This window comes from Polyodon spathula, chromosome 5 (assembly GCF_017654505.1).
Source record: "Polyodon spathula isolate WHYD16114869_AA chromosome 5, ASM1765450v1, whole genome shotgun sequence".
Taxonomy (NCBI): domain Eukaryota; kingdom Metazoa; phylum Chordata; class Actinopteri; order Acipenseriformes; family Polyodontidae; genus Polyodon; species Polyodon spathula.
Window position 1 is genome coordinate 74,361,994 of NC_054538.1, and position 15,976 is coordinate 74,377,969.

General features: G+C 37.6%; 1 protein-coding gene across 1 annotated transcript in view; it reads left to right on the top strand.

The window, feature by feature from the left end:
- The first annotated feature begins 13,375 nt into the window (after positions 1-13,375).
- Positions 13,376-15,976, top strand: part of slc35f3b (solute carrier family 35 member F3b) — a 57,807-nt gene continuing 55,206 nt past the window's right edge. Inside the window, exons 1-2 of the mRNA XM_041251317.1 lie at positions 13,376-13,609; positions 13,899-14,128. Coding sequence (XP_041107251.1) covers positions 13,563-13,609; positions 13,899-14,128 — 277 coding nt within the window. The 5' untranslated portion in view covers positions 13,376-13,562. The remainder of the gene's footprint in view (positions 13,610-13,898; positions 14,129-15,976) is intronic.

The window sequence follows — 15,976 nt, forward strand, 5'->3', positions numbered from 1 at the left end:
AAAACAAATCAACAGTAGGTATTGCTTTTTTGTATTGAATTTACAAAATTCAGCAGGTTAATGTATAGAGTCTGCTGAGTTGTAAATGTAGACCTGTTTGTTCGTGCAGTGTCAGCATTTTTCTTATCAAAGCAACTGCTTATAGATGTTATTTGTGAACGTTACACAATACGTTATGTAAAGTTAACAGCGCACAGATTGAAGTGTGTTAATCAAACGTTTTACAAGAAACATTGTCAAACGAGATACAAATAGTTACAATTACAATCATGAATTGCTTACTCATCTTTGATGCATGGTCTCAGCGCTACCCATTATCTTGAGCAAAAAATAAATAAGACATTTCCCCGGGCGAAGAAAACCTGCTGCAAAGGTGGATGAGGGAAGTAGTAGGAATATGACAACAAAACAGCAAGGTGATTATAAATACTTGAGGTTATGTTAGAGGAGTGTTACTGTATTGCATTATTGCATGCATAAAACAGGATTACAAGCATTTTTCCCTTAGTGTCCAGAAAAACACCTCTCTTTACCATTTGACTTCCTCCTAACTTGTTCCTCCTTTTTTTGAGCAACTCATTTTTCTTCAGGGTGCAAATTTCATTATATTGTCATGTCAGTACATGAAAGACAGCTATACTCAGTCTTGTCAGTAGGGGTCTCTCACTGCTCTTGGCTAAAATTATTCTTTTTTTTTTTTTAATGAAATGAAACACTTTGTTTCCAAGGAAACCACAGCTTGTACTAAAATAAATAAAAAAGCTAGAGATAATAAACCAGATAGTAAGACCTGAGGAAGCAGCCCTTTTCGCTTAATGCACTGCAATGAGTGGTCAGCCACAAGATGGCAAAAAGAAAAGAAGCCTGTCGGATGAAATGTATTTTAAAACACTACTTTATAGGGTGTATCAGTTTATGGTTTCTCCTGCTCACTGCCCAAAATAAAAATCCAATACCCTTTAAAAATGGCATTGTATTTATAATTGGGCAGTGAAAAGGACAAGCTAGGTTGGAAAATGTATTGTTCCAAACAGGTTTAGTGTAGGATTCAAAACAGGAAGTTATTTCTCTGTGCCTGTTCCTTTTCTGTCACATTTACACCAGTGTCAATGCATTGGGCTCATTTCATTAAAACAATGAGTCTCTTTATATACAGCAGTCATCTCAAAAACAAAGAAATGGACAGTCTGATTGAAACAACAACAATATACACGTAGAATTACTATTTTAATGATTTAAACAGTGACAGATCTTAATACTGCGGCCCTAATGTGTATAAACCTGATTCTTTTTTTTTTTTTTCTTGGATCAGTAGTTAAAAGGTCCTCCACTGTTCAGATCATTATAATGAATTCCACACTGCTATGGTAACTTGCTATTATTCAGCACTTCCATTAGTGCTGGTATTGACGTTTTTGAGCAAAGGAAAATTGCAAAGCAATTTTAAACACTGAAATATCTTCGCTAATTATAACCCCAAATTATAAACGATTACAGATAAAAAATAAATAAAAAATCCTTTGGGTGGTCATGCAGTACATTTGTAAAACTGGCTCATTTGGAAGGATGTTAATTGAAGTTAGTTAAGCGCAATGGGAGTAAATAATGCATCCTCATCAATTATCATATCATTATGCCGGCATTGTACAACAATTTGTGTACTAGAAAAATACTGAGGACAGAACACTGCAGAAGAATACTCTTAGAATTCCCCATTCATGAAACATTATTCTGAACCACTGGCTATATCATGAAAAATTATATGCTTGGCTAGCTCTCTTCCAAAAGCTTAGACCTCATAAATAACATAGTACTGGAAACTTCAAGAAGGTTTTCAAAATAAAACCAGTCACAGAGATCACCCATACGCTGCAGACACGTACTGTACTCACCAAACAATATTATACATTTAAAGACTATTTGATTTCTAAATACTTTAAGAAAAAAAATCTATGGGTTGAATTAAAACACTTTTTTTTTTTTATTGTTTTATGGAGGCTTCTGTTATTCACTTTCTGACAAGACCCCACAATCTCAAAAGACAAACCAGACCAGTCATTAGCTGTGAGTGGTGTTGCTAGGTAACGCTGACAGAACAAGCTTTGCAAGACCACGGAGAAATGACCAGGGAACATTAACAAGACAGGCAGCAAGAGAACAAGCTCTGGTGAGAAAGAGTTCAGGACTGATCACCTTTAACCTAACAGAAGGTTTGCACGAGAACCAAGGGAGTATGTTGAATGGTAATGGTATTGCTGGAAAGAGCACAGTTACATTTTTTTTAAAATTGCTTTTTGCATTTTGTTGAACAGAGTCAAACTACAAAAAAAAAAGCTTATAACGGAAGGTGCAGTTTACTAAGTAAGCAAGATAATTCATATTCATGCCTTGTTTTACCTATTAGGTAAAATAAAGCAATATGGATTTGCTTGCTTACTTGTTGGCTAGTCCAGCAAAGGTGGATCCTGGTCAGAGCTGGTAGTTTGCTAATTTTCAGCTCATCATATTTGTCCAAGACAGTGGAAAAGCGGCTTTAGCTGATTCAGATGGATATACATCTCACACAACAAGCGATATAACCCTGGCAAGTCAATACATGGTTGTTTATAGTGCTAAATGAATCTCATTTAGTAACACTTTACATTAAGTGTATCCAATTAATGTGTAATTACATGGTAGTTACTTAGTAAAGACATTTGTACTTACACAATTACAATGCCATTATGCATATTTGCAATTTACTTAACGTATAAATCTTTTTGCACGCTATATCTAAGTACACAGTTGTATCTGACAGGGGTTAGTGTTAAGGTTAGGGTTATATCGTACAAAAAGAGTTACACAACAAGTACATTGTAACTATACATTGTAACATGTATTTACTAAGTAACCACTAAGTAAATACACAGTAATTAGAGACACTGAGGGGTAAATGTAAGGATACGTGCAAAGTGATTTGCAGGTGCAAAACCCCCACAATGCTGTTGTAAACATGTTTACAGCCATAAAGTCTGGTTTTAGTGGGAGTTAAAAACGCAGTGTATGTAAAGAATGGTGTTCATATGGCGTTCTGCACCCACTATCAAATTTGCACTTTGCCATCATCAATCCATTAAAATTATATTGAAATGCATTCAAATGAAGAAAAGAGCATCTGGATCTGGATACCAAGCGGACACAAACTTTATAATTTTGCCTTGAACTTAGGCAATTGTTGACACTCCAAAAACTTTACATCTCTTCTTACAAGGTGAAAACCATTGTAGAAGCGAGTAATTAAGAGCTGTATAAAAGCACATACCTGCAGAGACCTGTCATTGGCTTCAGGATGGCTGCTGTGGTACACTTCCTGAAGTGGCGACACTTAGCTCTTGTTGTGGAGAGACAGTAGCACATACGGAGAAGAAGGGCAGGACTAAGAAGACCCTGCATACTCAATCCCAGGGTCCCTTTGTTTGGAATGCCGGAGGATTTGGTGCTAGAGCTTTATTGTCTCACTCCGCAGGTCATCCTTGACCTCATAGCTGAATTGAGGGATAGCTAAACCCCAGTATCAATCTAGGGACTGCTATCCCTGCACATGTCAAAGTGCTGTGTTCTCTGCACTACTAGCCTCTGGTTCCTTTCAGACCACAGTTGGAATGTCTGGAGAGATAGCCCAATCTACCTTTTCCAGGGTGTATACTTGTTAAATTGAGAAGCTACTATCCATTGTTGACCCTAATATTTCTGTGGATCGCAAACTCCCTGGATATTATAAAACAGTCACATGCAGAGACTCAGCAATAGGCACATCAATAATAAAACAATTTCATCTTCAAATGAAAATGTACCTCCTACAGTCAGTCTAATTTAGAATCACACACCTGTGTTCTCCTACGGAGCAGCTTGCTAAAAACTCAGATATTAACTGCAATGTCAGCTTGACCTATTTAACAAAAATCCTAAACCGAATAAAGGTAAATTTAAAATAAAATAAATATATAAATAAATTAAAAAACACACTTACATTTCTTGCAAACTTTATAATATTCATTGGAAATTTAAAAAAAAAAGGTTTAGTTCATTTGGTGTGTTGCTATAGCTATCATGTACCAGTACATCAATTGTCAGTAGCTTGCCTTGGATAAAAGCGTCTGCTAAATAAATAAATTAATAATTGGAAAATTGATCAACTTTGGATGCTACAGTAAACACGTGTGCCCCTAAAGGGCCGATTAGATCTATACCTCATTGGAAAAACCCACAGTTGAAAAATGTCAGCACACAGTTGTTAATAATATATATATATATATATATATATATATATATATATATATATATATATATATATATACACAGCTCTGGAAAAAATTAAGAAACCACTGCAAATTTTTCTTAAATCAGCATCTCTACATGTACGGCAGCCATTCCATTCCAGTGTCTGTTGAAGTCCAACACAGGCACACTTCATTCTACTGAATGAGGTACTGATTAGGGGATCACCTGAACCAATGAACCATTCTGTGGTCATCACTATCCTCTTGCAATAGGACCAGCTGGATGGCAAAACAGTGCTAGTAGTACCTCAAAAGTAATTGGAATAAAAAAATAACTATTGACCATGCCCAAAGAGTTGAAAAGGAAAGTTTTGAGTGAGGAAAAGAAGGGTTCAATTCTGGCTTTGCTGGCAGAGGGATACAGTGAGCGTCCGGTTGCTTCCATCCTTAAAATTTCAAAGACAGCGGTTCATAAGAACAAGGTCAAGCAGCACACATTGGGGACAACAAAGCTACAGACCGGCAGAGGGCAAAAACGACTCTCCACTGACCGGGATGACCGCCAACTCATTCGAATGTCACTCAGCAACCGTAGGATAACATCAAGTGACCTACAAAAAGAATGGCAAACGGCAGCTAGGGTGAAGTGCACGGCGAGGACGGTTCAAAACAGGCTCCTAGGGGCAGGGCTGAAGTCATGCAAAGCTAGAAAAAAGCCCTTCATCAATGAGAAGCAAAGAAGAGCCAGGCTGAGGTTTGCAAAAGACCATAAGGATTGGACCGTAGAGGACTGGAGTTAGGTCATCTTCTCTGACGAGTCCAATTATCAGCTTTGCCCAACACCTGGTCATCTAATGGTTAGACGGAGACCTGGAGAGGCCTACAAGCCACAGTGTCTCGCACCCACTGTGAAATGTGGTGGAGGATCGGTGATGATCTGGGGGTGCTTCAGCAAGGCTAGAATCGGGCAGATTTGTCTTTGTGAAGGACGCATGAATCAAGCCAAGTACAAGGTTGTCCTGGAAGAAAACGTGCTTCTTTCTGCTCTGACAATGTTCCCCAACTCTGAGGATTGGTTTTTCCAGCAGGACAATGCTCCATGCCACACAGCCAGGTCAATCAAGGTGTGGATGGAGGACCACCAGATCAAGACCCTGTCATGGCCAGCCCAATCTCCAGACCTGAACCCCATTGAAAACCTCTGGAATGTGATCAAGAGGAAGATGGATGGTCACAAGCCATCAAACAAAGCCGAGCTGCTTGAATTTTTGCGCCAGGAGTGGCATAAAGTCACCCAACATCAATGTGAAAGACTGGTGGAGAGCATGCCAAGATGCATGAAAGCTGTGATTGAAAATCAGGGTTATTCCACCAAATATTGATTTCTGAACTCTTCCTAAGTTAAAACATTAGTACTGCGTTGTTTAAAAATGAATATGAACTTATTTTCTTTGCATTATTCGAGGTCTGACAACACTGTATCTTTTTTGTTATTTTGACCAGTTGTCATTTTCTGCAAATAAATGCTCTAAATGACAATATTTTTATTTGAATGTTGTCAGTAGTTTATAGAATAAAACAAAAATGTTCATTTTACCCAAACACATACCTATAAATAGTAAAACCAGAGAAACTGAGAATTTTGCAGTGGTCTCTTAATTTTTTCCAGAGCTGTATATGTATATAAATATATATAAATCCAGATGGGACATGAAACAAGCAACGTGATTGGTTGAGCAAGGTTCCAGCTGTCCGTATATTGGACAAAAAATTAAAACTGAAAGATCATAATTGGATAAGTCTCCACCCCCCTGAGTTAATACTTGGTGGAAGCACCTCTGACAGCAATTACAGCTGTGAGTCTGTTGGGATATGCCTCTACCAACTTTGCACACCTAGATTTGGCAATATTTGGCCATTCTTTACAAAACTGTTCAAGCTCTGTCAAGTTCCTATTGGAGCATTAAATGGAAAGCAATTTTCTAGTCATGCCACAGATTTTTTACTGGATTTCGGTCGGGGCTCTGACTGGGCCACACAAGGACATTTACCTTTTTGTTCCTTAGCCACTCTAGTGTAGCTTTGGCTGTGGCCACATGGCTACATAATGTCCAGACTGTTTTGCATACTTCAAAAGGGATTCAAGGTAGGCTTTCTTGAGTAATGGCTTCCTTGCCACCCTACCATAGAGGCCAGATTTGTGGAGTGCTTGGGAAATTGTTGTCACATGCACACTTTGACCAGTCTTGGCCATAAAAGCCTGTAGCTCTTGCAATGTTGCCATTGGCCTCTTGGTAGCCTCTCTGATCAGTCTCCTTTTTGCTCGATCATCCAGTTTGGAGGGACGGCCTGATTTAGGCAGGGTCTTGGTGGTGCCATACACCTTCCACTTCTTAATAATCGTCTTGACCATGCTCCAAGGGATATTCAAGGCCTTTGATATTTTTTATACCCATCCACTGACCTGTGCCTTTCAACAACTTTGTCCTGGAGTTTTTTTAAAAGTGCCTAGGTGATCATGGTTGAGTCTTTACTTTGAAATGCACTACCCAGCAGAGGAACCCTACAGGAACTGAATTTATCCTGAAATCATGTGAATCACTATGATTTAACACAAATGGAGGCCACTAAACTAGGTGTGTGATTTTGAAGGTGATTGTTTATACTCAAGTTAATTTAGGATTCCTATTACAAGGGGGGTGGACACTTATCCAACCAAGCTATTTCAGTTTTTATTTTTAATTCATTTTCTAGAAATTTCCAGAATATTTTGTGGGGTAGGATGTGTAGATAAATGAAAAAAAATATTTTATTGCATTAATTCCAGGCTATAAGGCAACAAAAGTTGACAATTTTGAAAGGGAGTGTAGACTTTTTATAGGCCCTTCAGGGCATCTATATACGTTGAATATATGGTCTTCTCAGGGACTGGAGGTACTCGTCTTCGTCCTGTGCCTCACAACGCCACGAGGTCTGTATATATTTGATGTATACGGACGGCCTGTTGGGCCTTATTACATATTTAATCAGTCCTTAGAACTCTTGGCATACGATTGTTAAAAACTTAATCACAATGGGTTAGGACACAACAAAGCAAAATGGAGGACAAACCCGCATTTCGACCTGGACAGTGATTTTGTCACATAACAGAAAATGAATTACAAAATACACTACAAAGATGCTGCAAACACTACAACTGTCATAAAACTTTGCTTTCAGTGTTTTCTGAATTCCTAAAATTCAAACAAATCCAACTCGATGATGCAAATAAATATGACTTTAACAAATTCACTGACTCTTCCGATAATTCTATGCTACAGTGAGAAAGTCAGGGGGACAGTTCTTTGCCAAAAAAAGTTTAATAACTCTGCGCTGTGGACTTCAAAAACATGACTTTTTTGACTGATTCATAAAACAAATCTGGACTGCAGACCTCAGCTCAAAGTGGGAACCTAAAGGCCCCTTGGGAAGAACTATAGTTACCTCCAGGGCACAATGCCCTCAGCCTGTATCTTCGGGCATTATAGTCTCCTGTTGGTAATTATTGTTCTTCCCTTGGGGGCCATAGTTTACCCACTATACGCTTCCTTTCCTGTCCATATATATATATATATATATATATATATATATATACACACAGCACATTTCCAGAAGTTTTGCATCACCTAGAATTTTAGGATTGAGACATCATTACAAAAAAAAAAAAAAAAAAAAAAAACTATATGAAGATAATTTAGATCTTTCATTTAATATTGTGTAATCAAAGGAACTACAAAATGATGTTGCAAAAGTCTACTGGAAGCCATAATAATAAAGTATTTCATGTTAGATTTTGAAACATTTTTTAATTATTGTCTGTTTTTCATTAAGTATACAGAAAACTACAAAGCGATATGTAACTCTATATGTTAACGTAACATTATTCAGCAGGTTTTATTAGACTTTATGACGCAAAATGAGCTAACTATATTAGGGTGAAACTTTTGGCCATAGCTGTACAGGCACAGATATAAATAGAATCTTACATTATTGCTTTCCTAGGCCTGAATGGACAACATGCCATCTTTCAAATTCCTTCAAAGTTTAATTTCACAATCCATAACCTGTTAGCACAAACAATGTCCTTTCTACAGCGTTATTAATTGGCTTACCCTACTATTCTTCTTCAGGTAAAAACAGCTAGCCTTTATTTTGTTTTCTAAAAAGAATATCAAATTAGGAAACACACAGGCTATTTTCTTTCTTAAGGATCCTGGTTCTTTGAAGTCAATTAGTATATTGTAACATGTAATAGTTTTTTTTTTTTTTAGACCTGATAGAACCACTGTGGAACACAAACAATACATGAAGAGAGTGTTGTTATATATATATATATATATATATATATATATATATATATATATATATATATATATATATATATATATAAAGGTGTCCCAGACACTGTTTTCTACTATGAAGTTGCAGGTAAAAGAGGGCAGAGCATGATATATAAAATATCTGGAAGATTTTAAATTCCCTGACTTGTCACCGAAGGAACTGAGCTGACAATTTGAGACAGAAAACTAGATGTTGCGGTTTTAGTGATGGGAGAGCTCTGTTTCTTAGTCATGCTCAAAGTTATGTTATTTTATTAAGGGATGTTCAAACCTGCTGTGTAATGTGGTTGATTAAGCACACACTCCTACAATTACACTTCATGTCAAAGTTAAACCTATTCTCCTGGGCTCAGATGCACTGTGCAGTACCCGATAGAAATAGACTGCAGGTAAGAACGTCACGGGGCAATGACGGCACTCAACCCATATGACTATTGTTGTAATAAATGGCACAGTTATGAGGACACCAATACAGGATTGCTTAAATAACTGTCCAATTTAATGTAGCATGTTTGTGGTGCCCTATAGGAAACATGAGTCCTGTTTTCAGCTTTTAGTCTTGAGCTGCTCTCACCTGGTAGCCCCTACCCCCCCCCCCCCCCCCAAAAAAAAAAGCCACACAACCCACCAAACACTAGCAGTGAATTCCCTTCCACGCTTCTATCCACAGCACCCATCTACATGGCTCAATGTGAGCCGTTCTCTTGCATGCACATATCATTTTAATAATGCTGTTTTACAGTATGAAGCTCACTCATGCCACATCAGCAGCCACTTCATTAGCAGCAAACTGACGGCACAGGCATCACTGTGATGGTCCATTCATTGGGAATTGAAAACATGAATTTAAGTGTGAGCCTGCATTCTGAAAGCATAAAAACATTTTTAAAACTGCAAATGAGGCATGAAAGGCATACAGGCAGCACATTACCAGATAAATCACTGAAGCAGTACTTTTGACATGATGAAGTGAAGAGCAGCAGTGAGGTGAAGAGTCTCAAGACCACATTAAAAAGTAATAAAAGCCTATTGTAATTAGGAGTTCCTAAGTAAATATTGAATTAGAGAATATTGAATTAGGCTTCTGTTCTCTTTTTCTCTCAGGAAAAAAGCACACTAAATAATTTCACCCACTCTCCTCTCTGAATTCTGAGGTGCTAATGCCTAAGAACTAAATGTCAGGAGAAAGGGCAGTGGTTTTCAAGTGTCTTGCTTCTTCAGTTAATCAGCTCTGCTCGATATCTGAACTTATGCATTTGCATTTAAATTGCACTCCAAAATACACTAAATGAAGGTTTCCATTTCTGTACTATAAATCACTGGCTCAAGTAATGACATATATTTGAAACAGGGAACAGAGGCAAGAAAGGGGAACTAAGGAGGGAGAATAAACCCTTTGCCTCCAGCATGGATTAAATGGAAGGGCACAAAGATCGAAAGAACTACTTCCATAACACTGGGCGGAATAGGGTTTCACAAAGCATTTGGTAGGATGTACTTTGTGAAAGAAAATCATGATGACGGTTTCACCTATTTCTACATCTGATTCAGTCGGAATTGGGGTTTTCCGACTCTTCTCATCCTTCCTGGCCTTTTTTGATTTTTGCTCGGAACACGAAAAACAGTTGAAAAGTTAAAACACCGCCACAAAATTGCACTGCCTCCTCATGAGACAAGACAGGGGAATGTGCCACAATAAATCGATCAGGATCAATAATCAATAGCCTGACTACGCCAAAGAGGGAATTCCGCCGACTAAGATCCTTATAATTTAAAATGTCCTACAGGTTCGTTTTATAGGGCAGTGTTACATAACTGGGATGCAGTAGGAAGAGAAACCGTGAGGCGAAAAAAAAAAAAAAATGTTTATTTGGGTACAGTCTTTAAATGTAGGAGGGTCAATCCAAGTAGAATAGTAAAGTTGTTTGTGTTTTTTTTTTTTGTTTTTTTTTAACATCGGTTAATTAATACAATTAGCAGCTTCATGAAATACAGCAGTTTTGTGCTGTACTTGGATATTACCAGTATAAAACATGGGCAAACAACAAGTGCAAATATTACTTAATTATGGATTTTCTTGTTGTTACTGCATCTGTTACGGCCCACTATGACAGGCGCTATATAAAATTAAGATTGATTGATTAATAAATACAAAAGAAAAGAACAAAACGCATAATAGCAAATCAAAATGCATCAAACCAACAAAACCACAAATGTGCAACGTGCAAACCTTGCCAATCTTTAACCATATATAGCTATCTCCTCGCAGCACACACAAAGCAGTACCGTCATACAACTTGGTTTTACCTAAAAAGAAAAAAAAAGGAAGTAGTTTGCCGGGTGAATTATCACCCGCTAACACAGAGCATGTGTATTTAATTACCGAGTTCGTTGTAATTATTTGTAGCAATTACATTTCAAACCGAGTGCTTCACAGAATATTCTCATTAAAAACACGTCCCACTAAACACAATACATCGTTTACTAGCATCAGAGGACTTTCTCTACAACGAGGAACGGAAACTAAAACAAACAAATTTCCTCTACAGAACGACATGCTGTTGGGGATTGACCGTATACCAAAAATAGATGCTATTTGACAAAAAGCCGGCCACAGTAAATGTGAACTTACTTAGTTTACAGTACATTTCACTGGTTACTTCACTTGGGGATTTACTGTCAACACAGCCAGCTACGGCTGTAACTAAGCAACCAAATCCTAAAAAAGATACACACATTTGTTTACTCACGTCCTCTCACAATTCCGAGAATACTTTTCCCGCTACTGGTAGATCTCAAACGGAGAGGGCCGTCCTAAAACAAAAACATAAATTACAAAAAAATAAACAATCCTAGTGGCTAAACGTCACAAATGTTAACGCCTGTGTTCATAAAAAATGATTTTAAAACATACATTGTACTCTTATAGAATACAGTTCCTGCTGCCTTGCTCCAAATGTGTTTATAAATTACATCAAAGCAAGTAACCTATAGGCCTACAGTAGGGGAGACCGGGGCTGGTTGTCACACTTTTTACTCTCTATTATTCTCCACAAGCTGGTGACATGCTGCGAGGTTCTGTTCCTCGTTATATTGAAGAATCCCTCCTTACATACAAATTGATGTTTTTTATTTCAGCATAATTTTATTCCAAATATGATATTTAGACGGTTGAAAATGCGCCGGTCACCTGTGACAACCTGCCCCATACTGGGGTTGGTTGTCACAGCTGCGTGTTATTGCTTTTACAGTTTCTCCTGTGCACAATGACAGAAAAAGTTTATGTGAACATAAAAAATATAGAGAAATATAAGAAATATATATTTGAAATGTTGACCCATGCTACAAAATAATACCAGAGCCTCCACAGAAACAGATGACAAACAGTAAATAATTTAAATAAGCATATATGGTGACATATCCCACATTTTGGTGTAAAAAGTAGAAAGAAAAAATATAAGACTTCTTCCTATAGGATTTACATGTGACAACCAACCCCCAAAACCATGTGACAACCTGCCCCAGCCAGACTTTACATGATAATTTAATTATCTCAGTACTACTGGGAGAACCAGCTGGTTTTGTTTTTACACCAAAAAGTATCCGGTTCTATTTAACATGGCCACCAGTTCAAACAAACTCCAGTACTACTAAGAGTTATAAAATAATTAACAAGACATGCATTTTTTTTTTACTTTGGGTATGAAAAAAAAAAAGAAATATGTGCTAACCTTTATGTTAGATGCAATTGACCTCAAATTACAAGACACACAGAACTCACATTTCACTGTTAGTATCAACTGTCTGCACCATCTAGTTTCATAGCTATGAGCACTGTGACAACCAACCCATGTGTGTTGTGACAAGCAACCCCGGGTCTCCCCTCCCCTATATATATATATCTATATAATATATATATTATATTTTATATATATATATATATATAATATATATATATATATATAATTGGCGTATGATATATTATGCAATATGGGTCATTTTGGTTTAGCTGCACATCTGGAAACTTAATATAACCAGCCCCGCAGCAGTTGAAGTTCTAACCTGAAATGATTAAAATACGTTTGTTTGTGTCTGTTTTTTTAACAAAATACAATCGCGTTTTTCTTTAGAAAGGATATTGCGTTTTTGAAAGCAGGATCCTTCCTCTAATCACATACGTAACGAAACTGTTGTTATAAAAAGCTCTATTGTCCGCGCCTCTTTGGCGTCTCTTTGTTTCGCCCCCTCCTTCCCTGTAGTGTGCTTTGTCTAGTGAAGGCGGCCGAGAGTGTCACTTGTCCTGCCTGCTGGCATTCATCAATCAGTAATAATACTTCGGTCACCGTAGGGCAGCTATCATGGGCATCTATCAAAATGTAATAAAGAATTGTTCATTTAAAATCTTTGTGGATATTTCCTTTCTGAAAGTCATGTTTGTCTTTATTTGTCACTTTAATCCTATTTCTATTGCAGTGTTATTGTCTTTATATTGGATTATTATTCTTTATTGCATGTTGTTTGACATTGATACAAAAAATAAATAAATAAATAAATAATCTTTGTAGAAACGGAATATCTAATATGCCTGTCTGTCACAAGAGCCTAAGTAACACAAGGGAAGTTAGCCGACAACCAAAAGAGAATCAGCAGAGGGATATATATTGGGATATGTTGTGCTCGGGAGGGATTTAATCATATTCTATTCATTGAGGGTCGTGTTTTACTTGAAATGCCTCCAGTGGCTGCTGCTGTGGTCCAAGCTGTGTATTCTGACACACCATCACTTGCTTACTCTTGTTGACGATAATGAGAGCGCTTACCCCGTTCTTAGTGCTAGTGATTACCCATTTCTCCGTATACTTTGACACATTTTACTCGTTTATAAACCACCTTGAGTACATTTGTTTCTGGTATCTTGTTTCTTATGGGGATCGAAGAGTTTCGTAATAAAAGGAACCGTTCAGCTTTCTTGTAAGTATTACTGTAATTACATTGCATTACTAGCCTACTACTACTAGTACTGCGAAGGCATAGTTTTTAGGGCTGCTCTGTAACTGTATCCAAATGCGTGATATCGTTAAAAACAACCTATTACGAGTCGTGTTTTTTTTATATACACGTTAATAATTGAACTAGAAACAACATAGTATGGTTTTAATAATGTTACATTCATATCCTACACAGTCTCTAACATCGAATGTGGTTTAGGCTGTGATAATGTTGGGAATCTGTTGGGTAACCCTCCTGATCTCGTTTTTAGAGGGATGAGTAGACCTCCTAATGTGAGCCCCAGAAGGCTGTCAGATATCAGCCCTCAGCTACGGCAGCTGAAATACCTGGATGTGGACGAATCGATCAAAGAGGATTTAAAATCTTCCAGGTCTGTGGAAGACATAAACAGCGCATCCATCGGACTAACTTCCATCGAGGAGAGGATTTTAAGGATCACAGGGTACTACGGGTATCAGCCGTGGACTGCAATTTACAACGGTAAGCTCTGATTTCATTTGCTACATTAGCTTTGTTTTGATGCTAATTTTACACGCAATGTCTGAAACAAATCAATGCGCGCTGTTGCATGGGTCTACTAGACTAGGCTATATTAATGCATCCTCAACCCGACTAGATAATATAGAACCTGCTTTACTGAACAAATACGGTAAAGATATACAGTAGTCACAAAGGCGGGCAAACTCAAATTAAATATGTATCTGGTTCACTGCTTCTTTCTACAGGAAATTAGTTAAGCCGTTAGGTTACCAATGACCCATCAAAAGGACGATAAAACTTATGAGATTTTCTCTATGGCTGTATAGAGTAGGCACACAAATCAAGCTAGTGTGTGCAGTATTGGTGATCAAGAATGGGAAGAGCTTGTGTCTATTGATTTAATGCATATGTCTATTGATTATAAAAGGTTAGTTAAACCATTGGGCTATTCACATTCAGAAGTGCAATTATGCGGCTGTGGATAAGTTTTTCATTGCAGAGCAATGAAACCTGACAGGCGGAAACACCAAGAATACTTTCAACAGGTTTCTGAGACGTAGATGTAGAATTCAACATTTTCACAGGCACAAATATACTCCCTTGACAGATGGCAGCTATCAAAAATTCACAGCAGTAAACTACCAGCTGCACTTATTACAAACTGTGCACAGTACATGTTTGCATAAAGTTTAATAATATTTAAATACAGTTTGAAAGATGTTTAATTGAAGTGAGAAAAAGAGTTCCAGGGGTATGTTTTCCTCACTCTGCTATGTGCACCTGTGCAATGCTTTTCTTGACTTGCTTGTGTCTGTGCTTGACTTTTCTTGCAGGCTTAAAGTTTTGGGTAGAACGTTTGCCTTGTTCAAGGTTTTTCGTACTTGTCATTCTGTTATTTTATGTATTTTTTCAAAAGCCACATGAATTCACATGCGTTCCAAGACAAGACTGTAAAAAGTCAGATTAGATGTTTATCTCTTCATGGTTAATTTTGTACTTTTTTTGGGGGGGGGGGTTTATATGGTATTACATTGTGACTTGAGACCTATATGTTAATTAATGGAAGCTTCTAACATTGCCTTGACAGTCTGGCTCAACATGCCTTTTCAGACCACCCTTGAGGATGTAACCCAGGTAATGGAAAAGAAGTCCTTACAGCTCAGCATAGGGGGCCACCAGTAGCTGTGGAGCAGGATGAGAGTGGGAACCAAACAGGTGTGAACTGAAAAGCAAAGCTGTGGGGGAACCTTTACAGGTGCAACTTGAATCAATGAATGAGCAATGGCAAGAAAACATGATGCATTTAATCACTTCTTTATTGAACCACATCATTACTGAAATCAAAATAGCTATTGTCTGTCAGTTGGCAAGTCAGTTTCCTAAACAATGGGCGAGATAATAGATCTGAGGTTTAATAGCATAGGCGATCATTTTTCAGGGGGTTTCAGCAGCCTAAAACATAATCACTTATCACTTGAAATCTATGTTAACCTGATTGCTACTATTAGCCCTACAGTACTGGCAGTGGTAGGCTATGAAAGAGATTACTATTTCTTTGTCCAAACTCTTTCAGCTGGTTTCACAGATCCTGATTAGCACTAATCTCAGACTACCTTATCTAAAGTACCACTGGACAGTCCAAGGTTAGTGCTAACTGAGGTCTGTAAAAGCTGCTTGTTATGTCTCTTTGTGGAGCTTGCATCCATATTCCTACTGCTAATATACTGCTAAACGCAGGAGACCAAAGGTTAAACACGCTTGAACCACTTTGATTGGTCAAGAATCTGCAAAAAACTTTTCTTAAGGTTTGTACTGTTAATCAAAATCTCATTTTTTTCTGTTATATTG